Below are 25373 nucleotides of genomic sequence, written 5' to 3'. Positions count from 1 at the left end.
TAGTAGCTTATGTTCACGGCAAGCACCTCTCATCACAATCCAGTTCCAAGAAAAAATGTTAGTGTTTTCTACATTGGCTGATGCCCCGTCTGAAATCAGCACATTCCATGGAGGAAGGCGTCCGCTTTGCTGCATCGTCTATCCCAGGGTTTAATGTTGGTAAATGAGTAACTCTAGCATCTGTACAAGGCTCCCTAAGACTCCTGCAGCAGTCGACCAAGCCCAGGGACATAATTGAATCTAGAGATTCCTGGGGCCTAGTTTTGAAAAAGACTTGAAATACACATAGGAAGAAAGGCACAAAAATAAATGTTCACTTGTCTCTGCAATAAAAAAGATAAGTAAATTTGAAAAAATATAAAAATTTAAAGAAAATAACCAGAGTTATTCAGAGGAACATTGGTTATGGCAGCAAAAGCTTGGAAGCACACAAGTGTCCACCCTTCAGGGCGTACTTAAACTATGGCATATCCTTCCAATGAAATAGTACGCAGCTGTGAAAAAAACAAAAATTCTCCATATACTGTTATGAAAAGAAGCACAGATTGTTAAATGAAAAAGGCAAGGTGCAGAACAGTGGCCATAAAATGCCACATTTTATAAGAAAGATAACTAAAATGATAATAAAGGGGGAGGATATCCCCTCAAGCCTACTAGGATTACTACCCCAGAAACTCCCCTTTCTTCTCTATCATCATTTCTCCCCTCTTTCCTGGATCACTCACAATAGTATACATTATTTCTCTCATCTCATAAAAACCTTTCTCTTGACCCCACTTCACCCATCAGCTATTGCCTCATTTCTTTGTACCCTGTTGTAGCAAAACTCCCAGATAGAGAAGTCTATACTTAAACTGCCTTTGACGTCTTACAAATTCTCTCTTAACCCCACTTACCTGGTTTTCACCTCCACCACTTCACTGAAACTGATTTTGTCACAAACACCAGTGATCTTCACGTGGCTAAAGCCAGTGGTTTTACTCAACTACCAGCAGCATTTCACACAATTTGTCGCTTCCTCCTGCTTGAGAAATCTCCTTCACTAGGCATTGGGACACTGCGGTGCCCTAGTTTTCCTAACTCAACGTTTGTTCTTTCTATTCCTTCTAGATGTCTTTTGCTATTTCTCCTCCCCCACCACCCCCAGCTGTTAACATTAGAGTGTCCCAGGGCTCAGCCGTGGTCCACCTCCTCACTTCTATATATATTCACTCCCTTGGCGTTCTCATCTCGTCTCACAGCTAAATACCATTCATATCCTGACAACTCGCAAATTTAGATCCAATACTCACTTGGCATGTCTTCTTGGATGTCTAAAAGGCATTTAAAACTTAATTTGTGCAGAAATCAAATTCCCAATCTTCCCTCCCTAACTTGCTTCACAGTTTTCCTCTCAGCTGATAGAAATTCTATCTTCCCAATTGAAAACGCTGGAGTCATAATTGGTTTTTCTTTCTCACATACCTAATAATACTGAACCCATTAGTGCCTACTTCACAATAAGCCCAGAGTTTGACCATTCACTATTTCCACTGCTCCCAAGTTTGAGCCACCATCACTCCTTTCTTCAGTTATTGCAGTAACCTCCACACCAGCTTCTTTCTACTTTCACCCTTTCTTCCTTCACAGCCTATTCTCCACACCTTAGCCAGAGAGATTCTGTCAAAATATAAGCCAGATCATGACGCTCAAAATCTGAGACTTGGTCCCCACTGCATTTAGAGTAAACACAAAAGCCTCAAAAGGCCTTGCATGGTCTGCCCCCCTTCCCCCTCCCTCTCTGACTTCAACGCTTACTACTTTTTCTCCCTCACGGTGTCCACTCCAGCCACACTTAGGTCCTTGCTATTCTTTGAATATAATAGGCATGCTCTGTGTAGGGCCTTTGTATGGCTTGTTCCTTCTGTCTGGAATGCTCTTCCCTTAGATACCCTCATAGCTCAATTCCTCACCTTATTTCAAACTTTTGCTCAAAACATCACTCACTCAGTGAGGTCTACCCTAATCACCCAATTTAAAATTGCAATGGACCCCCTTCAAACCTCCGCAACACCACCCTTCCTTACTCCATTGTTTTCCTTTTTCTTATGTTATCGCTTGTTGTCTACCCCTTCCTAGATTATAAACTCAGTGAAAGGAAGAATATATTCCTAAAATATTTCCTAAAATATAGTAGCCTAGGACATGGAATAGTTCCTGTAATGAAAGAATGTAAATATTTATTGAATAGTTATTGAGTGAAAGAATGAATATATGCACAAAGCAGCACTGAAAGGACATGCAGAAAACTAATGAAAGTGGTTATGTACAGGTGGCAGACTAGGATGCAAGGGGGTTCATGGTGACAACAAGACTCTAAATGTATATTTTTCATCATTTTGAGTTTGGAACCATGTGCATATATTATCTGTTAAAAATAAGGTACTTAAAAATAACATGACAGTGGTGGAACGATGTGAGAATGTCAACACTGCTTGACTTCCATCCACATGGAAGAGCAAAAGCACATGTGCACGTTAATTACAATGGTAAGAACTGGCTGGATAGTGCCTACCTCCTCGTGGTGGTCCCAGGGGAATACTGCAGGGAAGCGATCTATGGAGTTGGACTTAGGAGCCACGCTCCACCTCACTCCGTTTTCTGTTAATGGGGGGTGCTGGTCATCAGCAGGGACACCTGCCAGCCTGCTCCTGCCCCAGCTGTTTCTAATTTCAGATGAGACTTCCTACCTGCACACTCAATTTACTGACAGGAGGCTCAGTGCTCCCAAGACGAAACACCTAGCACAGTCCACCCAGAAATGTGGGCACAACAGAGCCAGAGCCTCTGGTATTTGTACTTATGCTATTTACTGCCAAGTCCTGGTTTTGAAAATGGGATTCTATGTTTCTTCAACAATTGACTACTTTCCATAATAAACATATAAATCTGTTTTTGCTTTTCCTTTAGGAAATAAAGGCCAGAAGACACATTGCCACTGTCCCAGTACAGCTGAAATGGAAAATCCAAGAGTTAATGTGCCCAGCAATTCACACTTCTTAAGATGTTTAAGACTTTTTAAAAGTCTAAGCTATGACAAGACAGGGCTCATGCGTATTTCAGATGAGAAGTTGGATATCTTTTCCAGGGTGCTGTTGTGGCAGGTCTCCAGCTCACAGATAAGCCTGGTGAGGGACCACATCTGTTGCACACTTCTAGTATGGGGACCCTCACCTGGCAGATGTCCAGTGAGCTGGTTTGGGGTTTAGCTCTGCACTCAGCTGAAGGGAAAACTTAACAGAGCGCTCGGCCGCACTCTCTCCTTGCTCGTGAATTCAGGTTCAGACATGCATTTGCATCTGCAGGCAGGAGTCAGGGAGCCAGGAAAAGCAGAATCCATCCAAAAGAAACAATTCCTGGCAAAAAGGAGTTGGCTGTCTCCAAATGGGTCTCATTTTCAGTGTGTGTTTGGTCATGGCTTCTTTAAGAGGAGGCAGCAGTTTTTGAGAGAAGCATGGAAGTAGGAAGGAGACAGCACACTGGGGGTTAAGTTAGGACTCCATTTTCTCCTCTCACTCTGTTCCAGGTCATTTGACTAGAGGAAACTTTGACTTCCTGTTAGCCAAACCACTTCCCCTCTCTCCTTCTCTGCACACCACCCCCAGGCCTCCTTCCTCTAGGAAGGACATCTTGGCTGGGTAACATTCCACTTCCCTAACACAACCACTAGCCTTTGGTGCCTCAGTGGTTCCTGGGTCCCAAACCAAGGCAGAACTGAAACTTGAAGACATACAACTGCCAATCCAGGCTGTTCTCCCAACCAGCTGGGGCGCCCCAATAAGTGGGTAGGTTGAAAGCCTTATTGCAGAGTATGTATGCATCTTGTACTCTTGTGGTTTTCAAACTGCTCCCCAGAACACTAATTCTTCGTGTTGATAATAAATGTTTCCAAGGAGAGGAAAAGGTTCTATGGTCAAATAAATAAAGAAGTAAATAAAATAAAAAATAAAAAAACATTGCATATTCTCTCTCCTTTGGAGATTCACAGTGCACAGTTGGATAGTAAAGGCTCTAGAGTAGAGGAAACTGTTTAGCATTATTTACCCTGAGTTTCCCAAACTTATTTTGAACAAAACACAAATGAACAAAACCCTTCTCCACCGACCCTGAAAAACATGGTAGAAATCCTCCTATCCAATGCACTCAAGACTAAGAGTTAGTTGGTTAGTTAAAAAAAAAAAAAAAGTCAGTTAAAGCAGAGAATGCTTTACAAATAACATGTACTATCTAAAACATTTTATTTAACTTAAAAATACATAAATTTACAAACATCAGCCAGTCATCTAACATAGGGCCTAGGCCTTTTCTTTGTAAGTACCCACTGACCGAAGTTCTGCACCATCTTTCTTCTATAAATCTTGGTCTATAGTTTCTACTTTTGTTTGTTTGATTTTAGAGAAAGAAAAAGACCATGAAAATCCAAACACATCATTTTGCACAATTTCACAATTTTACCTAGTCTTTTCAGTCATCTGTCTCATAACCAATTTGATAATTTTTCTTTTTTCTACACAACTAGCCTTTTATTCAGGTTTTCCAAATCCTTTCAACATAATTTTTATTTTGTTTTCTTTTTTCTTTTCTTTTCTTTTTTTTTTTTTTTGAGACAGAGTTTCGCTCTTGTTGCCCAGGCTGGAGCACAATGGCGCAGTCTCAGCTCACTGCCTCAGCCTCTTGAGTAGCTGGGATTACAGCTGCCCTCCAGCACGCCTGACTAATTTTTGTATTTTGAGTAGAGACAGGTTTTCGCCATGTTGGCCAAGATAAAGTGCTGGGATTACAGGCGTGAGCCACCACGCCCGGGCGTTTTACTTTATTTTCTTTTTCAAATACATTTAATTTTTTTAGAGCAATTTTAGGTTCATAGCAGAATGGAGGGGAATGTATTGAGAGTGCCCATAAGCTCCTCACACACATTCTCCACCATCAATGTCCTGCCCCAGAGGGTGCATTTGTTACCATCAATGAACCTACATTGACATGTCATTATCATCCAAAGCCTATAGTTTGCATTATGGTTTACTGTTAGTGTCCTACATCCTATGGGCTTGGATAACATATGATGACATGGATACACCATGTTAGTATCATACAGAATAGTTTCACTGCCCCAAAATCCTCTGTGCTCTGCCTATTCCCCCTTCCTACCCTCCTAAATGGTGGCAGGCACTGATCTTTTTACTCTCTCCATAGTTTCGCCTTTTCCAGAATGTCATATTTGGAATCATACAATATGTTGCCTTTTCACATTGGCTTCTTTCACTTAGTAATATGCATTTAAGCTTCTTCCATGTCTTTTCATGGCTTGACAGCTCATTTCTTTTTAATGCTTAATAATGTTTCACTGACTAGATGTGCTACAGATGATCAATTCAGTTTTTCTAGAATCAACAGATCTCTTTCTTTTTGTATTCCTATTACGCTGGTTTACATAGTTTTTAATTAAATTATCTCAATACAATGACAGTTAAAACCGGCACAAACAGGTTTGGAGCAAACAATGATCAGAGATGCTAGGTAAAATACATGCAACCGAAAGCCTGTGATTAGTGAGCACTTTGCTGGCTCATGTTACCAGAAGAACGGAAAGCGTCAGGTAACCCAGAAGCCTGTTAGCGAAGAAGGGCTGGGAGAACTACTGCTGTAATATCTTGAGGAACTTGTGTTCCATGGCACTGCTGGGGAAATGCTGGCTGACACGATGCTCTTGTAAGAACTGTTTTGATATGCTCTCTTGAAGCAAAACATTGTTGATCTCTCACTTTTAATATATGTACACTTATATTTTCATTATATTTATTATCCTATATTATTATATTTTTATATTTTATTTTATTTATATGTATTTATAACTACCTACAACACTACCAATAGCGAATATCACAAAGCATGATATACTTAGGGGAGGATTCATCAACAATGAGAATGGATCTCAATCCGCATTCCCAATAGTTTCCTTGACCTTTTACAATTTTTTTTTGTCTGCCAGGCAGGTGGCTTACACCTATAATCTCAGCACTTTGGGAGGCAGAGGTGGGAAGATCACTTGAAGAGTTCAAGGCCAGCCTGGGCAACATAGCAAGAGGATGGCTCTACAAAAAATTTTTAAAAATTAGTTGGGCATGGTGGTGTGCACCGGTGATTCTAGCTACTTGGAAGGCTGAGGTAGGAGGATCGTTTTAGCCCAGGAGTTCAAGGCTGCAGTGAGCTATGGTGGCATCACTGAACTCCAGCCTGGGTGGCAGCATGAGATCATATCTTTAAAAAAAAAAAAAAAGAAAAAAAGAAAAATTTATTGTCTGTCTTCTTATCAGACATGATTAGATTATCTTTTATGACCTCAGAATGTGGCTGAGGATAAGTATGCACTAGGATTACAGTGTCACCTCGACTATTTTCTCATTACTTGTGGATTGCCTGCCCATGGTCACTTCAGGACACCTCAGTGTAGAGTGTGGCATGTGACTCCTTACATATGGCTCTAATCTATTTAGAAGTTCTCATATTTTCTTCCCACACCCCTGGGATATACGCATTCCACTTTGGAGACTGTTGGCCTTATAACTACTCAGAGAAAATTAGAAAATCAATTAAAAATCACTTCAATGCCAAAACATCAAAGATGAGGGATGGCAGAATCTTTGTGAACCAACGGGGCCATTTCTGCTAAGATAAGCCCCGGGGCTGAACAAAGATGTCTGGATCAACTTTAGATAGTTTTCAGGGGACTACTAGTTCAGCTACCGAGACCTAATACAAGGGCCAGGTCTGGATGCCACATCCTCAGAGGCTCAATGACAAACCGGAAACTCATTCAGAAGCTGTATGATCAAGCTCCAAGACAAGGTGAGGGGGAATGAAGGAGGGAGAGGGAGAGAAGTATTCCAGGGTTCCTTTTTTTTTTTTTTTTTTTGATACAGAGTCTCACTCTGTCACTCAGGCTGGAGTGCAGTGGCACGATCTTGGCTCACTGCAGCCTCGACATCCTACGCGCAAGCGATCCTCCCACCTCAGTATCCTGAGTAGCTGGGACTACAGGTGTGCACCGCCACACCCAGCTAATTTTTTTTCCATTTTTTGTAGAGTTGGGGTTTTACCATGTTGCTCAGGCTGGTCTCAAATTCCTGAGCTCAATGATCCGCCTGCCTCAGCCTCCCAGAGTGCCTTTGGGCTCCAGGAGTGAGCCACCATACCTGGCTCAGGGTTTCTTTTTGGCAGTTGTAAATGTAAACACCAGAGTCAGTCAGCCCATAGGGAAGGAGAAGACCCTGAGGAAAAGGATAAGGGCTTTTGCTGTCCCCCTGGTTCTCAATACTCTCCATTCCTAACTTCCTCTGGAAAAACCTCCAGCCCCAAGCTAATCTTGACCACAAAGGGTGATCTCTGCATGAAGAGGCAGCCCTTGCTTGGAAGCCCTGGCCACTATGGCTACTTCTTGCTGCCAAGATAAATAGTAGGTAGGTGGGGATTCCAATATGTTATTGCCTTCTTTGAAGGTACCAAGCCCACAGAGGTCTCAGGAAGATGACACTGAAGAAATGTATACCAAAGCACCTTGGCACACAGTAAGGACTCAGTCGCTTGAATTAGGAGAACTCAGTAGAGGTGGAGATCCAGGTCTCCACACTGAGTCATGCCTGACAGACCAAAGAACAAAACAAAATAGAACCAGAAACAACAACCCTTCCCCTTTGATATTGGCATGGAGTTTAAAAGTCTTATAAGTATAGAATCAAACAAGAGTTTAGAACTGGCCAGCACACTCCAGCCAAAGTGAGGCTTGGTAATATCAACCTAGCCACTGTTAAAAATAACTCTACCCCTCCCCTCTGCCTGCCCCCCACTGCATTGAAGGCCCTTTGCAAGCACAGCTGACAGGCACCCTGTGCAAGGCAGCACAACCACAGAGCAAAGATGCTTCCCCACAGCCCCTCACCCCAGGTGTCTCATAGGAACCACGGCCCCAACATGTGCAGATGGTTGCACCTGCTGCAGGCTTGTGGATTTTCTCCAAGGACTCGGAAGGGAGCCGCCTGGATGCAGCAAACACAGCACAAACAACAGGCGCTTTGTGTCTTGTTGAATGTTCTGTAACTAGAGCTCAACCGCACTCAGCTCTCTGGTGGCATTAGAGACGCCCAGCTGGGGAGAGGCTCGCGCTTTCATTGCACAGGGCCCTGTTTACAGAATTCGGTTACTCGAAGCACTAATAAAACGACTATGTCTTAGGTGAGGACAGAGGTTATTAATTAACACTACAATGTCTGTGGACTTTGTCTCAAAAGCAAAACCTAATTTAAGTTCGTAGTCAGACAACTCCTCCCTAGATCAAAGGTTATGAATTTCCTACAGAATATTCAAAGTTAGGAATAGATATTATAGTTCAGACAGGACTAGCTACATAACGCAGGGGCCTGGTGCAAAATAAAAATGTAGGACCTCTTGTTTAAAAAGCAGGAAAAAGTGTCACACCGATATTAAAAGATAAACCTTTTCCCTTTCTTCTGCAGTCTCTCCCTTGACCTGTCATGGTGTTTTTAATTTGCTTTTAACGTTGCGCTCTCTTGGTCATGGGAATATGTGCAGGGGAAGTGAGACCCCCATAAGCACCCAGTGGCCCTGCCTGTGTCTCAGTGCATGAATATGCATGACCCACCAGCTACCAGACTGAGGCACCGGGCCCTGCCTGGGGATGAGAAGTTGAGTCAGGCATCTCCCCTTCCCACCACCCCAATCCACTGTGGAAAGGCAACCCCCAAGAGTACTGCAACCTCTGTCCTGAGAGACTCTAGGTACCCAAGGTGGGCAGGAGGCTTGCCCTCACTGAGCTACCCATTGAACACATGGTGGTGCTGCCAGCCTAAGACCCCTGAGATGCTGCCAGGTGCACATGCCTGACCTTGACCCTCCCTGTGCCAAGGTCCCCATCCCCTCTGGGTACAGGGAGGGTCAAGGTCAGACATGTGCACCCAGCAGCATCTCAGGGGTCCCAGGCTGGCAGCAACACCATGCGTTCAATGGGTAGCTCAGGAAGGGTAAGCCTCCTGCCCACTTTAGGTACCTAGAATTGTAACTTTGAACAAATTCAAAGGTAAACCATTAAAAGTTTCAGGATGGTGATCACAGAACATGAAATCTCAAGTGCCCCTCTGCATCCTGTGTGTCACATGCCCGTGAAGTGGCCCCAAGTTTGGACCTCAGATGGAAGGAACCATTCTGATTGCCTTCATACCCTAAATATACAAATTTGACATATCATAACTTATATATGTTACAAATAAGAAAGGCTTTAGGTTTCCCTTCATTTCAACTTTATTTCAGTTATGAGTTAATCAGTAGAGTTGAAACTGAAGTGAAACTATGTTTTCCATTTGTTTAAAAAAGCCTTTGTACAGGGAAAGAAATATACCAAAGGGCTTTGTGTCTTGTTGCAGGTTCTATAACTAGAGCTCAACCACACTCAGCTCTCTGGTGGCATTTAGAGACACCCAGCTGGGGAGAGGCTTGCCCTTTCATTGCACAGGGTCAAGGGTAAAAGGTCATTTTTATATTATTTTCCGGGCATCGCACCGATGTTTTGGTTTTTGCTTGTTTTTACAACAAATGTCGATACATGAATTGCTTTCGTAATTAGGAAAAACCAATAAACATTATTTTGTGAAGTAACAAAATAAATGTACTTTACCTGTAGGGAGAGAACACTCCTCCTTGCACTTTTCTGATAAAACCAGTGTCATTTCTCTGTTAACTTTTCTTAGTACCTCTTGGATCATTTGAATTTCACAATTTTCCAGAAGTTTTTGAAGCTAGAGTAAGCATAGGTTGAGGGTCACTCACTACATTCAGATTATATTTTGGGTCCCGTGTCACATTCCTGCAGAAGGGCTTTGGGCTAGGGCCTGCCCCTCAGCTACTCTCCCGGGAAAGAAGGAACACTTCCCTTCTAGGTCTCCCAAGTGCTACTGGGGGCACAGATGTACCTCCCTGGAGACCAGCACCTTTTCTTCCTGGCTCACATCCTCATTGATAAAATACAATCCTTTTTTTTTTTTAACCAAGTTTTGCTAAATTGCAAAGTGTCTAATCCCTGGGGTGACCTCATGTCTTTTGGGGTCTCTAAATGTGGCTAGGATTCTGTGAGTTCTCATTACAAAAGAAGCTCTCAGCTGGGCACAATGGCTCACACCTGTAATCTCAACACTTTGGGAGGCCGAGGCAGGTGGATCACGAGGTCAGGAGTTCGAGACCAGCCTAGCCAAGATGATGAAACCCCATCTCTACTAAAAATAAAAAAATTAGCCGGGCGCCTGTAATCCCAGCTACTCGGGAGACTGAGGCAGGAGAACTGCTTGAACCTGAGAGGCGGAGGTTGCAGTGAGCTGAGATCGCGCCACTGCACTCTAGCCTGGGCGACAGAGCAAGACTCAAAAAAAAAAAAAAAGAAGCCCTCAGGTATAAAACTTGATTTAGATACCAAGGAAGATTTCACAAGATTTAAAACTCCATGTAGGACCAACAGTAAAGTCTTCCAAAAACTGTGAGCCCTCACTTAATCCATTATGCTTGCAGAGCGTAGGTTTCTCCCTGTTGAAGGCCCCCAGATACTGGAAAGGAATAGGGCTCAGAAGGGTAAGCAGTGAGCTTGGCACTGGGGCCTGACAGGGGCTGACTTCTCCTTGTTGCTCAGTGGATGAGCATCTCTGCGTTGACAACCGAACAGCCGAGGCTTTGCTTGCCTGGTACAATAAGCCCAGCCACAGAGCGCGTGAGTCCCAGGATCAAGCTGAACAAAGACTCGGGAAAACAACTTCTCCACACAGATCATCTTACACATACCAAATGGGCATTTTCTTATTCTCAGAAAAACAATTACAGGGAGCTTTTACAAATATTTCATTTCCATGTGGATACTTGCATGCTAAATTTTATGCTTAAGATAGTGGTTATGTTTTCTATGATCATTCTTATGAAGGTACACATCAATTTGAGGAAAATCAAAATGATAAAAATCCAGACTTATAGAACAGGGACATTAAGGGTAGTAATTTGCTTCATCGAAGCACCACATGGCTTTAAATACTTAGTCCTGCCCTCCCTCCAGCCCATTCAATGATTTACAACCCCGCAATTTACACTCAGTTTCTTGGAAAAAATACCATTTGGGTATGCCTGTAGTTTTACATGCTAATGCCATAAAGGACATTTTCAAAGGCAAATTTAAAATATATCCTGCATACCTGGTGAGTTTTTATTTCAACTTCTGAGGCTCCACTGGGGGGAAGAACAGACTGATTATTTACTATAAATCCTTCAAATTCATCTTCTTTCCCCATCTGCCTGGCTATAGCTTTCATGCTGGGGTAGAGAACGTCAGTTCTAGTAAAGAAGAAAGACAGAAATTAGCAAACATATTTTTTCTCATTTCAATTCTCTGATAATTATTTTCATTCATTTTCTCTTTCCTATCATCAGTATCCTAACCCATTCACAGATACATCAACATTTAATTCACCACAGTTATCATTCCTTAGCCACATGAAATCGTGAGGCTTTTTCCCATTGGGTGCATATAATTTCAGTCCTCATTCTTCAAAATATTGACAAGTCTTCACCTTCCCTAGTTATCAGGGACACTGACTATAATAATTTCACAAGATAAACAATCTGGCTATACCAAAGTGAACTTTTTGTTGTTGTTATTGTTGTTGTTGTTTGTTTTTGTTTTTTGAGAGGTAGTTTCACACTTGTTGCCCAGGCTGGAGTGCAATGGTGCGATCTCAGCTCACTGCAACCTCCGCCTCCTGGGTTCAAGCCATTCTTCTGCCTCAGCCTCCCGAGTAGCTGGGATTACAGGTACCCACCATCACACCTGGTCAATTTTTTGTATTTTTAGTAGAGACAGGGTTTCACCGTGTTGGCCAGGCTGGTCTCAAACTTCTGACCTCAGGTAATCCACCCGCCTCAGCCTCCCAAAGTGCTGGGATTACAGCTGTGAGCCACCATGCCTGGCCTAAAGCAAACGTTCTTAAGCTTGGTAAGGCCCAGGGTGTATGGGGGTGCTTAGCAAATGTTCGTTTGTTAACAGACACGTGGCAGAAGCAACACGCCTTCCCAGCCAGCTACGTCATTCGAGCCAGGGCCTGCAGCTGCTAGAATGCCTCCCATTCCTCAGACTTGTGCCGCATGTGCCATCTGTATATCTCTGGCTGCAATGCCACAAGCTCTGAGAGACTCAGTCCGTGGGTCTAACGGGTCATATTAGGATTCATGGACCAAATCTCGCCCTCAGATTAAGGGGCAGGAATCTGCCATCCCCCAGGTTCTAGTCATGGCCATGAATTTCAGCATCAGCAACACTCACTCATAGAGCTCTGAAAACCGTTTGTGGAGAGAGACAGAGTTGATATCCTGGCCTTGCAGCTTGAGTCGGCCCCAGTGCTCCTTTAGCACTTCCAGCTGCTTCCACAGTATCAGAAATGATCTCAGCAAAGCAAAGGACATCACCGCGTCGCACGGGCCCTCCAGCAGCTCAGAGGTCTTTGGGCTGCTTCGGAACTGACTTCTGAATCCTGGCACTTTGGACCAATCTGGCTGAAAGCATTATGGAAATCCTTCTTTATTGATCATGGACAAACACAGGCTAACCTTTCACATGCAGCCTGTGCAAAACAAAGTCTTTGGAGAATTAACTTTTTCCCCAGGAGGAATGGTTTACAGGCCCACAGCACATATAGAGTTGAGAGAGGTTGACCATCCTTCATGAACAGTTTATGGAAAGGATAGGAATGTCTCAACTGCAGCTTTTTGCTTGGGTCTGGAACCATTCATTTTGAAAACTCGCTTACTTGCATACTAACGTTTTATCTGCCTTTGAAAAACTGAGCCTTTTGTGTTTTCCCTCTGCATTCTGGAAAGTGCTTTTCAATATACCTGAGATTAAAGTTCCCATCACGGTGGGGCCAAGAAGTAACTTTCCATTCAGGATTTAACCCATCTTATGGGTAAAGAAATGGAAAGTTAATTTATCCTACCTCCTGTTTCTTCTCCTCTTTTAGAAGTTAGGCAGGAAACATTTCTCTTAATTAGAATTTATCATTCAATAAGAAAGATTACTTTAAAATTATGATTTCTTCATTTATTCATTGGTGCTTTCCTTAAGTAAATAATTGTGGAGGGGCTGCTATGAGCCCTGGAGGACATGGAGGAAACAAGGTATTCAGGTCCTTGTTTGTCCTGCTGTCCTGCAGCCAGCGGTCTGAGGGCCAGGGTCACCCAGAGTGAGGAACAAAATGAGGATCACGTCCAGGCCCACTGCCTGTCCACAGTGTCTCAGTCACAGAAAAAGGAGCTCTTCTTGGCAGACCAGGATGGCAAATCCCATGACGTTATGATAAAAAGAGCCTTAGAGAGCATTTAGGTGACAGTACCCGAGACACTCACGTTTCCTGGCTAGAAACAGGGAGAACAACCTGGTATAATTGGATCCTAGAGCAGTGGTATTAACATATCTAAGGAAAAGCCTGCCTGCCAGGAAGAGTATTGGTCAAATTGTCCAAGGAAGAATTGATAAGCAAGAACCAGGGGAGAGCGAGTTCCTGTAGACTGCTGGTAACTCCTCAGTCTTGTAGCCTGCCTCCCCAACAATCAGCTAGTGCATGGATTTCCAGATTTTATTTTATCCTCAGAGCTCTTTCATCAAATGAATTCTTACACACTGGCTCAAATATTCAACAGACCAAGGCCAAGCATGGTGACATGAAGGGGACAGCCTGGAGGCCATGTAATTGCCGCCCCCGCTCCCCAGCTCAAGAAGCCCCAGGGTATCTCTGAGGAACCCCAGGGCTCCTTGGACCACAATTTTAAAAGCCTTGAGCCAATTCATCACCTTTACTTTGGAGCTTTGGAGACTGAGGCCTAGTGAGATCAAAAAACTTATAGCATAACTGGGGCAGGAACTCAGGAGTCCTGACTCTCAGGGCAGTATAAATTCTACTGCTTCCTATTGTCTATGAATAGCTAAATACTCCTAAATAAAAACACATGAAATAAAATTAATTAAAATAAATAATAATTTTAAAGCAAACTTGTTTGTTAATATGTTCATATGATGAGAAGTCTTTTCTACCAATGTGCTTTAATTTAATAGACAAGAGAAGGAACAGGAGCCAAAATAAATAACAAGGTGGAGGATGGTGGGGAATGTCAGGAAAAGATGGTAATCCATCATAGACAGGGCCAAAATATGGCAAACAGAAGGACCTGAGGGCCCAGCATGTGTTTGGATCCTGGCACAATTTGGTCTATACCCAGCTTTGCAAAAGATCACACTGGGTGAAGATCTAATTATGCTGTGGAATGTAGATGGCACATATAAAACCACTTCTTTTTCTACTAATTGGCCCCAAGTGGACTTGTGACTCAGTTTAGCTAAAAAGACACAAGGAAAATCTAATGGGGGGGGCTTCTAGAAAATATTCTCCTCCTTGATAAAAAGATAGATCTCCAAGGAGAAAGCTTTTTTGCTCCTGTTTTTATCTTACAAACATGAGGGAGATGTTTGCCAATACACCTAAATGGCAGAGCTTGAGTCCTTGAAGTCACTGTCAAGGGGCTACACCAACCTGAACTGCCTCCTTCTAGACTTCTTATTATGGAGGATTAATATGCTTCCCTAATTTAAGTTATAGCTAATGGAACAACTTGTTACTTGCACTAGAAGCACTCTAACTGGCACAGAGAAGCAACAGGGTAAGCGTGGATGATCAGAAAAAGCTTCCTAAAGAGAGTGGTTTGGAAGTGGAAATCTGAAGGATAAGTAAGAGTTAATCAGGTGATGAAGCAGAAAGAGGAAGGAGAGGGAAGTTTTCCACTAGAGTGACCAGTTTGGGAGAAGTACAGAAGAGAGCATGGTGCATTTGACAAATCGAAAGACATTGAGGGTAGAAATATTGGCAGGAGTCAAGTCACGAGGGGCTGATGAAAGCATTTGGACTCTTCTCAGGGCATCTGGAATCCATTGAAGAGTTATAGTGAAGGAAGTGATATAATCAGGCTTGCATTTAAAAATATTACCCTGGTGAATGGATTGGAAGGAGGTGAGAATAAGTGTATTGAATCCAATTGGAGGTCAAGATCATAGCCTAGTTAGTGATCAGGGATGATGCTGGTTTGGACTCATAGAAGTGGGTACTGTGGGGGAACAGAGAAAGAAGACAAACTTGAAAGATATTAAAATAATTGATAGTAAAACTTGGTGACTGGTTGTGGGGTGTGGGACAGAAGTCAAAGATGGTGCCCAGAGTTTTTGGCTTGGCCAACTGGGCAGGTAGTGGTAAACTGACAGGGAAGGGCAAGATTTAGGGAGTAAGATGACCTTAGCTTGAGAAACGCTGTCTCTGAGATGGAATAAGTGGAGATATCCAGCAGGCAATTGAACATGTGAGTCTGATAGGATTGATATTTGGGCTAGACATATAGATTTGGATCATTGCATGTGAATGTCATCAAAGTTATAAAAGTGGATGGGTTTTCCTAGGGAGAGGGTGAGGAATGGAGCAACCTAGTAGAGAAGAGGATGAGGGAGCTCTAGGGCCAGACCGTTGGGTTGGAATCTGAGCTTCTTTCCTCATTAACCATGTGACTTTGGCCATGTTACTTAACCTTTTTAAGCCTTAGTATTCTTATCTATAAAATGAGAACAATGAAACAACCTATCTCATGGAATTATTGTGAGGACTAAATAAATGAATACATAAAAAGCAATCTGAACAGACCTCAACTTCTAGGCAATAATAGCAGTGGTATTGATAGTATTCAGGGCTGACTTAACAGCTTGGGCAGAGGAGGCACAGTGCCTTGGGCCCACAGAATGCTTTATTTTTTTTAATCAGAAAAAAAGACCTTTTAGGCTAAATAAAATGCTTTAATATATGATATTAATATATTTTTCTTTGTACTAGCACAATGTTAAAATATAATTTTTAATGGTTTTTCATGGAGGAGGGAAGAGCCCACAAAGGTAAAAGTGTTAGGGACTGCGGAAGTCAAAATGTGGCCCTGGTAGCAGTGGTGGGATAGATTATAAAAAAATTTTAGGGTTGGCAGAGGTAGAGGACCCTACAGAAGGGTCTGAGAAGAGGGGCTCAGCAATGTTGGAGGAAAGCTAGGAGAGACTCATGCTGTAGAAGCCAAGGGCAGAGAGGCTTTGAGAAGGACTCTGTGTCAAATGCTGCCAAGGGGTTAGGTAGGAAGGTGACTGAAAGTACCCAGGGGATTTAGTGACAAAGACCATCTCTTGATGAGAGAGGTTTCAGTAGCAAGATTGGGAAGACAGACTGCAGTGCTTCGAGGAGTGGCAGGAAGGTAAGAAAATGGAGATGATGGGTTTAGGCATTGCTCAGAAAGTTTGGCTTGAACAGAAAAGCTCTTCAAGTGGGGGCACCAGCTAGTTTGTCTAGCATCCAAACATGTCTCTGCCTAGTTCCTGGATATATGCAAAATTGTTTAAAGTCATGACACTAGGAGCGCTAGTGGCCCTTGCACCTTAGAGCTTCAGAATGATAAACCCAGAGGAGGCAGTGCCTGCCCAGGAGACCATAGGCCAGTAGTTGAGTGATGAGGACAAGAGCCCAGGCCTGAGATGTCCACCTGGGGCTTCTATCAGACCCCTCTGGCCCTTCCAACTCCAGTCCTAGATGTATGACTCACAAAGAAAGCATCCAGTTGGCGTTTTTGTTTCATTTGGTTTCAATAGACCTCCCACAACTTTTGGCGTATTTTTAAAATTAAAATAGATGGATATACCATAATCATGGAACTTAGAAAATGCTTTGCAGTGGCTACCCCTGCTCCACTGTTGCTCCCAGGTGGTGTTGGCACAGTCCTGGGACCTACTGAGAGAGGCTGTGGGAAAACATGACTCCCCGGACCATCTCCCCAACAGAGAGGTCCTTCAGGTCAATATAGTACTATCAATATGGAAACGATACCCCCAGAATACCTGTGTATTTTTGCCCAGTGTGGCTTGCTGTCTTTGGGGGGCCTCCATGGTCACATGATAGCTACTCAGAACATCTTCCAGTAGCAGTTGCACACCCACCAGTTCTCCATGAGCCACCTTGCGGTCACGGTCACTCAGCCCACAGAGGCACAGCTAAAAAAAACAAAAAAACCTTCCATTTGAAGACCATATATATACTTTACATATGGTTTTCAGGAAGAAAACTAGGAGTAACTGTATTTACAAGAACCCATTCCCTCAACTGCTAGAAAATTCATAAAAACCAGAGTAACATTTCTAACTTAAAGTTTTCTTTGAGCACATCAAATTTTGGCTCTGTATGAAAATGCCAAGTTTCCAGCCCTTACAGCAGATCTGTACATGGTGAATGTATAGTGTGATATCAATTTTCCCTTAAAAGTACAGATATAAACACACATATGCAGAGGGAAAATACCAGGGAAATAAAATGTGAACTGTAATTGTCTCTTAGTTGTGGAACTATGGTTGATTTTTTATTTTATTTTATTTTATTTTATTTTATTTTATTTTATTTTATTTTTTAAGAGAGTCTTACACTGTCACCAGGCTGGAGTGCAGTGGTACGATCTCAGCTCACTGCAACCTCCGTCTCCTGGGTTCAGGTGATTCTCATGCCTTAGCCTTCTGAGTAGCTGGGACTACAGGCGTGTGCCACCACACCCAGCTAATTTTTGCATTTTCAATAGACACAGGCTTTCACCTTGTTGCCCAGGCTGGTCTTGAACTCCTGAGCTCAAGCGATCTGCCCACCTTGGCCTCCCAAAGTGCTGAGATTACAGGCATGAGCCACCACACCCAGCCATATGGTTAATTTTTTAAGACCACTTTTACTATTTTACTTAAAAAACCTGTTCTACTTATGGATAATTTTGAATATATAGAAATCAAACAGAAAAGTTCCCATCACCCAGCCCCAACAACCATTAACCTGTGGCCAGTGCTACCCCATCCCACCCACTCCCCACCTCCATATTGTTTTGAAGCGTATTTATGGTTGATTTTCATGTTGTTCTTAATACTTTTCTATGCTTTCTATTTTTTAAATAAAAACAATATTTACTTAAATAATCAGGGGAAAACATTTAATAATGAAAAGAATCAAACTATTTAAAGGAAATTAACAGCAAAAAAGAAAACAATGAAAAGAAATTCTCCCTACGAGTCCTGCTTTAAAAAGTTCCCTTCCCACAACTGTTTACGGACAGGTCAGGAGTCACACATCTCTGAGCTGCCAGCCTGGGAGTTTCTCTAAGAGGCCCAGCCCATGACTGAAGATGACTGGCCATTCTCCCAGATCACTACTGTTACGAAAACTGCAGCTGAGTCTACAACCCAGGCCCATGCCAGTTGAGAGCATGCTTCCCTTCTATCATAAGAAAATGTGACTCACCTCGTGACCCTGGGTTTACAGCCTCAAAATCAAACACGCTGCTTATCTCACACATTATTCATCGTGGGTGAGAGTAGGAGGATCTGACCTGTGAACCCAATGGCAACCATCTTTGCAGTCTGCACTCAGTTCTCTCTGCAACAATGGAGAAGACCTATCCTACCTGCATATTATATTCTAGGGTATCTGGGCTGTTACTCATAACTGGGAATGGTCCTCCATCTTCCAGAAATGCTCTCCAAGGAAACAGCTCAAATGCCTAAGAGAACCAAATAATAAACATGATAATGTTGTACTTTGTGTTCAAAATTAATAGATATCTGTATATGAATAGGATATCTGTGTCTGTACCCCAAAACAATTTTGGATGACTTATTTATTATGTGTAAGTATTTCTTGATAGTTCCTAGAGATATAGAAGAGAGAGCAATAATTTATTTTTTAAATTGTTTTCTCAGCAGATGGTGAAACACAGAAGAGTACTTAAGATTTCAGTGTAACTAATCAGCACCAGTGTTCAGAAGTTCCAGAACAGTATAACACCAATGGGACATATTTAAAATCAATAAGAATAAATGTACTCAAATTCTCTCAATATCAGGAACCTTAAAAAGTTGTCCTTCATCATTATTGTGCTCCAATTCTCGGTAACAACTCAAGACCAGCACCACAAATTATTACATGTGAGTCTGGCTCCTCCATATCACTAACCAACAGCTAAGGCATCCTCTGTCCTTTGTGACACCATCTGCAGCCCTGGAACCAGTGGGCCTGCCTATCTGACTCCATTCTACACTTCCAGACCTGGTTCTGGTTTTAGTCAAGTCCTGGAGTTGGAGTTGATTCTGACAGCAAGGAGCCAGGACTCCTGTATCCACCTAATCCCAGGCAACACCCAAAGGAAGCAAGAGCAGATCCAATGGTCACGGTCCAACCCTGTCTTCTGGGTCTAAATGAGGGCCATGGCTTGGGCCAAAAGTCACTGTCTTGCAGCCACTGAAGGTAGAAATGTGGCACTTGCTTGAGGTTGATGTTGGTGTCCCCTGGCTTAGCATTATAAAATCAGAATATTAAACTGGAAATTTTGGAGTCAAAAGACCAGGGATTGTGAGGTAGTTTGAAAGAGATATCCACTAGTTCTTTGACACTCCTCCTGTAAAGAGGTGGAGCTTACTTCCCCTCCCCTTGAATGTGTTCTGGACTTAGTGACTCACTTCCAGTGAAAAGAATATGACAGAAGTGATGGAGAGTCTGAAATCTGGTAATAAAAACACTGCGACTTCCATCTTGGGTTCTCTCTCGGACTGTTTGTGCTGGGGGAAGCCATCTGCTGTGTTGCAAGGAAGCTCTGTGCAGAAGCCCATGTGAATAAGCCTGGAAGTGGATCTTCTAGTGCCCACCAGCAGCCATAGGAGTGAGCTTGGAGGCAGGTTGTCCTCCAGTCGAGCCTTGAGATGATTACAGCCCTGGCCAACATCTTGACTCATGAGAGACCCTGAGCCAGAACTACCCACCTGAGCTGCTCCCAGATTTCTGATCCTCAGAAACTACGTTAGATAATGAATGTCTATTGTTTTAATCTGCCAAACTTTAGGGTAAATCATTGTACAGCAATAAGTAACTAATACAGCTTGCAACCTGGTGCTGCCATGATTCTGGAATAGTCTGATCTCTGGCCTTCCTGAATCTTGAACTCTTTGGTTGTAGAAGGTGGATAATATTGTTCCTGCCTAGGAGCGACAATAGTTGCCAGGATTACCTTCAATAACAGGTGTTATAACCAGAGCTATTGAAAACCCAGCTACTGATGTCATTTATGTATTGCAATTGCTATCATGACTATTTATGAAGTGGAGAAGATTGTTTGTTTTGCTATCAACTGTGAACAGACTAGCTGTTGCCCCGATCAGCCTGTTGAGTGTTTGGAGACAAAGACCCTGACTGGGAATCACAGCCGGCCCTGGGGCCCAGACTCTTCCACTGTGCAAGTGAAGCAGAGCCAGTGAAGACAGAGGGCATTAAAGTCTTGAAAGCCCCTGCAGAATCTAATCCAAATGGAAACAAACTGACTAGATTCCCTACGCACTGCACACCATTTACAGTATAAAAATACATCTGAAACACACCTGGAGGCTCCGTGGATCCAGTGGCTGGGGCAGGCTGAGCTGTGAGGCAAAAATGCTCTTCCTGAGAGAGTTGCTCAGTGCTGGTAGCCCATGGCACATGCCGTCTGTGACAGACTGGTAGGCAGGAACATTTCCAGCTGCCAAAAATGTTCTTCTACCAAAACATGGGGGGGCATTTCATTAAAAGCAATTACTTACACTTCTAAAGTTCAAAACTTTCCTCAAAGTTAGAGAAGCAAGAAAACATTTTGATATATTAACAGGTTCCTTCTTCAGCCACATCAACCCCCATGCCCCTTGCCCTCGACTTTCAGTTTGTAGCCCTCACGGGGAGGGTTGGCGTACTCTCGACTAGCAATGTCTGCCAGAAGAGTCTGCAATGGTGGAAATGTCCTATATTTGCACTGTCCAGTAGAGTAGCCTCTGGCCACGTGTGGCAGTTGTACACTTGAAATGTGACTACTGTGACTGAGGGAATGAATTTTTAATTTTCTTTTTCTTTTTTTCAAGGGCTAGTCAAGTGAAGCAGTGAGTGGAGAAAGAATAAAGCAATCTGTAACTGGTTGTGATCAATTAGTTGTAAACACGACTGCACTCAGACCAGCTTGAATTTTTAATTTTCTTTCATTTAAATTAATAATAATTTTAATTAAAGTAAATTAAATAGCCACATGTGGCTACTGAACTGAATAGTGAAGCTGTAGCTCTAGAAAAAAGCTATCAATTGTTTATTGAATGAATTATTTTAAGACCAACAGCTGAGACAATAGTTCTTTATAAAAACTAAATTTTAAATTTTAAGCCCCCTTGGGGTTTGGAGGAGAAAAGTTCTTGTTTGGTTTTAAACAAAACATGGCTTTGTATATCAAGAACCACAAACCCTGAAGACGGGAGCATGAAATTTATACCATAAGTCAGAGAGAAGGAAGTATGTATGATAGATTAGAATGATTTTTCTTGCCTAAAAGGAAATAACAGTTAAACAAGGAAAGACTATTTCTAGAGCTTAGTTCTAGTGGATGCCTAAGGAAAGATGCTGGATAAGTTGGAGGAGGGTATCCCAGAGCAGAAGGTACCTTTTGCTTGGATTCTCTGTGAGGTGGCCTCCCAGGAAGACAGGCAGCCCCTCAAAGTGGGGAGAAAGACCTCCACATGTGGGTACCCAGAGGGGTGCTGAACAGCAGGCTAACCAGAAGAGGCCAGCTCACCCACAGCAGAGATAAGGGAAGTGGCTGTGTCTTCCCAACTGCCAGGAAGATTTGAAAGCACTGCCAGAAACTTAGATCACCTCTGAGAGGATGGAAGAACGAGAAGAGTGTCATGTGAGCCCTAAACTTAAGGTCCAAAATTTGTGCTGCCTTGACTTCTGGCAAAATCGGGAGGCCTCAAATAGCTTAGCCACAAAGTTCCCCACTCCCCACTCTGCTCCCACAGATAAGGTCTCCAGGTTTAACGACCTTCCTTATCAAAGGAACCAGGTGCAATTCCTGCTTATCCCTGAGTAGCGGTTTCAGTTCCCTGCCAGACCACAGCATTATTCAAATCAATCACCCCTTCCTGTGTGAAGCACAGAACATCACACTCTCCTGATATGACAAAACCTGCCTCCCACAGCCCTTGCTTGTTCACTCTGTTCCCAAGTGGCCCTGTGTAGGGGGGCAGTGTCCTCTTCCTCTGGATTGTGTCTGTGACTAATAAATTACCATTCACCCCATCTGTCCAGGGTCAGGTGTTGTGTGTTCAGCCATCCCCATGACCCTAAGGCAGAACCCTTCCCTCTCCAGCAAGTGAAGAGGAGGTGATTAAAACGAAGGGGAAGAGGGAGAATCTTGAATTAACTGATTTTAAATCTCAAACGGATCACTTTTAAACTCCAAGTGTGAGTCAGTGATGTGGCATTGGAAGAGTTTAATCTTCTTGCCATCGGTAAAAGCTATTTTGAACCTCAGGGAACTCACAGGGCACATGCTAGAGTTTTCCTCCAGGTAACAACATAATGAAACCTGGAAAGTGGCCCGGAGAAGGACAGGCAAAAGCTCTTTGCTTATCAGATACCAAAAACGAGGGCCATGGCCATGAGTTCAGCACTGCTCATGTGAGGGCCCAGGCTCCTTTGTGTCTCCCAGGAATCCCCAGACAACCCAAAGCACACTTTATTTTTTAATTTTTATTTCTTTTTGTTTTTAGAGACAGGATCTCTGATGCCCAGGCTGGAGTGCAGCAGCACAACCATAGCTCACAACAGTCTCAAACTCCTGGGCTCAAGGGATCCTCCCACATAGGCCTCCCAAAGTGCTGGGATGAAAGGAGTGAGCCACCACACCCAGCTGTCAAAGCACACTTAAATATCTGCATGTTTAGAGAGAGTTGAGTAAGTGAGCATGAAAATAAAAACATTCCAAAATGAAGAGAAGGCTGGGTGCAGTGGCTCACACCTATACCCAGCACTCGGATCACTTGAGGTCAGGAGTTCGAGACTAGCCTGGCCAACATGGTGAAACCCCATCTCTACAAAAAACACAAAAATTAGCCGGGTGTGGTTGCACACAACTGTAATCCCAGCAACTCGGGAGGCTGAGGCACTTAAACCTGGGAGGCAGAGGTGGCAGTGAGCTGAGGTCATGCCACTGCACTCTAGCCTGGGAGACAGAGTGAGACTCTGTCTCAAAAACAAAAACAAAAATGAAGAGAAAAGCAACAAACATTCAAGGAATGAGAGGCTCGTGTTGTTTTCTTTAGAAATTCCTTGATGTACTCCTAAAGCAGGCTTGCGGCAGGAAGGATTATATTATCAGGATATCTCTTCAGCTTTCTCCTTTTTACCCTAATCACCCTGAACATCAACAATACATTCAGACTAGAGGCATGTTTCATGCTACATATTTTATACCGTGCTATAGAGTAACTTTGAGGGACTTCTTTCTTTCCTTCTACCCCTAAAGTGCAAACGAATTGTATTCTTCAAATCAGGGGATAAAAAACTAAACTTTTTTTTTTTTTTTGAGATGGAGTTTCGCTCTTTAGCCCAGGCTGGAGTGCAGTGGCGAGATCTCAGCTCACCCGCCTCCCGGGTTCACACCATTCTCCTGCCTCAGCCTCCCGAGTAGCTGGGACTACAGGTGCCCGTCACCATGCCCAGCTAATTTTTTTTTTTTTTTTTTTTTTGTATTTTTAGTAGAGACGGGGTTTCACCGTGTTAGCCAGGATGGTCTCGATCTCCTGACCTTGTGATCCACCCACCTCGGCCTCCCAAAGTGCTGGGATTACAGGCTTGAGCCACCGCGCCCAGCCTAAACTTTTTCTTAAAGGACCAGATGGTAAATATTTTCATCTTTGCAGACCCTACGGACTCTGTGGCAACTATTCAGCTCCATGGTTGTAGTGTGAAAGCGGTGACAATCCTTAAGTGAATGGGCATGACTGTGTTCCAACAATGTTTCATTTACGGACATGGAAATATGAACTCCATAGCATTTTCATGGGTCACAAAATACTATTCTTTTACACATTTTTTTCAACCATTTAAAGATGGGAAGGCCATCCTTAGCCCACAGACCATACAAAAATCGGCAGAGACCTCCAGCAGTAGTTTGCCAACTCCTTACTTAAATAGATGAGATTGGATAGAACTGCTTTGTCACCCAAGCATTTACCTTCAATGCAAATGATTAATTCACTTGGCACTAAAGATAACTCAATCCTCGGGCATTTCTTGAATTGGCTAATCAATAACTCCTGCAGGTTGGTGGACATGTCCAGAGATGAATGCTGGGCCCTGGTCAGTGTGATCCAACCCTTCGGAGGACAGCAATCAATTTCCATCAGCCCTTTGGCTAGTAGAGGGGGGTTGAGACGGGCAGAGTGAAATGTTTTGTGCCTAGAAACATGCACATAGCCAGTACCCAAGATGATCTATGCCACAGAGAAGCAGGAGCCAAATTTTCAGCGACTTTACAGGGCTACTGTCCTGTCATCCCTGAGCAACATCCTTCCTCCCCCTACACCCCACCCTCATCTGTGAAGCATGCCGCCCTTATTCCAGGTAAGAGTTCAGTTTTTCCTTTGCAAATTCTGGAGAAGCCTTCAGCTTACATGGGCAGAAAATTCCTGGGGTAAACAGTCAGGTTTGCTCAGTCTTGGTGAGCTCCAGGAAGGGTCAGGGAACTGTCCCAAGCTTCCTATCTCTTTCCATTCTCTAAGGACTTCCCTTGTTTACAGGTTCAGCACTAAGTAAAACAATCAAGAGGGATGACATTTATCTTTTAGCTTCTCTTTTTCTCCTGCCTCTTGCCTTTTCTTCAGCATCCTCTTCTCTGTCCATGCTGCTGCTTGGTCTCCATCATAGATCTCGGGTTTTGGAGTCAAACACACCTAGGTTCTAATTCTAGTCTGCCACTTACTAGCTGTATAATTCCAAACACACACAATCTGAACAGCTCTGAAGAAAAAAGGCTCGGGAAATGTAACCAGTGGAGGACACAGTGGGGTGAACCATCTGGGTGATTCTCTCCAGAGGGTCACAGAAAAGTACATAAAACCAGAAATAGGACACAATGCCCTCCATTTCTGTAGACCGAGTGTGAGGACAAAGAAAGCCCTGGCAAAGCAATTCCAGGGGATTTCCTGGAAGCAGAGTGGTTCCCCTGGGAGAGCAGTACCAAACAGAATCCTTCATAGCTAAAATCCAAAAAGGACTTTTCTTCACCAGTATGTAAAATCCTTGCAAATTCTGACCTTGGGCTTTCAGAGCCCAGAGGACTAACAAATGGCCATCCTG

The 25373-nt window shown here is 43.3% G+C and overlaps 1 protein-coding gene across 1 annotated transcript in view; it reads right to left on the bottom strand.

The window, feature by feature from the left end:
- The window catches only part of LOC112204050 (uncharacterized), a 190771-nt gene that overhangs the window by 28665 nt on the left and 136733 nt on the right, over positions 1-25373 (bottom strand). The window contains exons 31-36 of the mRNA XM_054686851.2: positions 20597-20750; positions 18634-18729; positions 17039-17191; positions 12401-12630; positions 11277-11415; positions 9725-9845 (exon numbers count right to left, since the gene is read on the bottom strand). Of these exons, the coding sequence (XP_054542826.2) occupies positions 9725-9845; positions 11277-11415; positions 12401-12630; positions 17039-17191; positions 18634-18729; positions 20597-20750 (893 nt within the window). The remainder of the gene's footprint in view (positions 1-9724; positions 9846-11276; positions 11416-12400; positions 12631-17038; positions 17192-18633; positions 18730-20596; positions 20751-25373) is intronic.

This window comes from Pan troglodytes, chromosome 5 (assembly GCF_028858775.2).
Source record: "Pan troglodytes isolate AG18354 chromosome 5, NHGRI_mPanTro3-v2.0_pri, whole genome shotgun sequence".
NCBI lineage: Eukaryota > Metazoa > Chordata > Mammalia > Primates > Hominidae > Pan > Pan troglodytes.
Note: the sequence above shows the minus strand (reverse complement) of the source record. Positions and strands in the feature narration are given on the sequence as shown.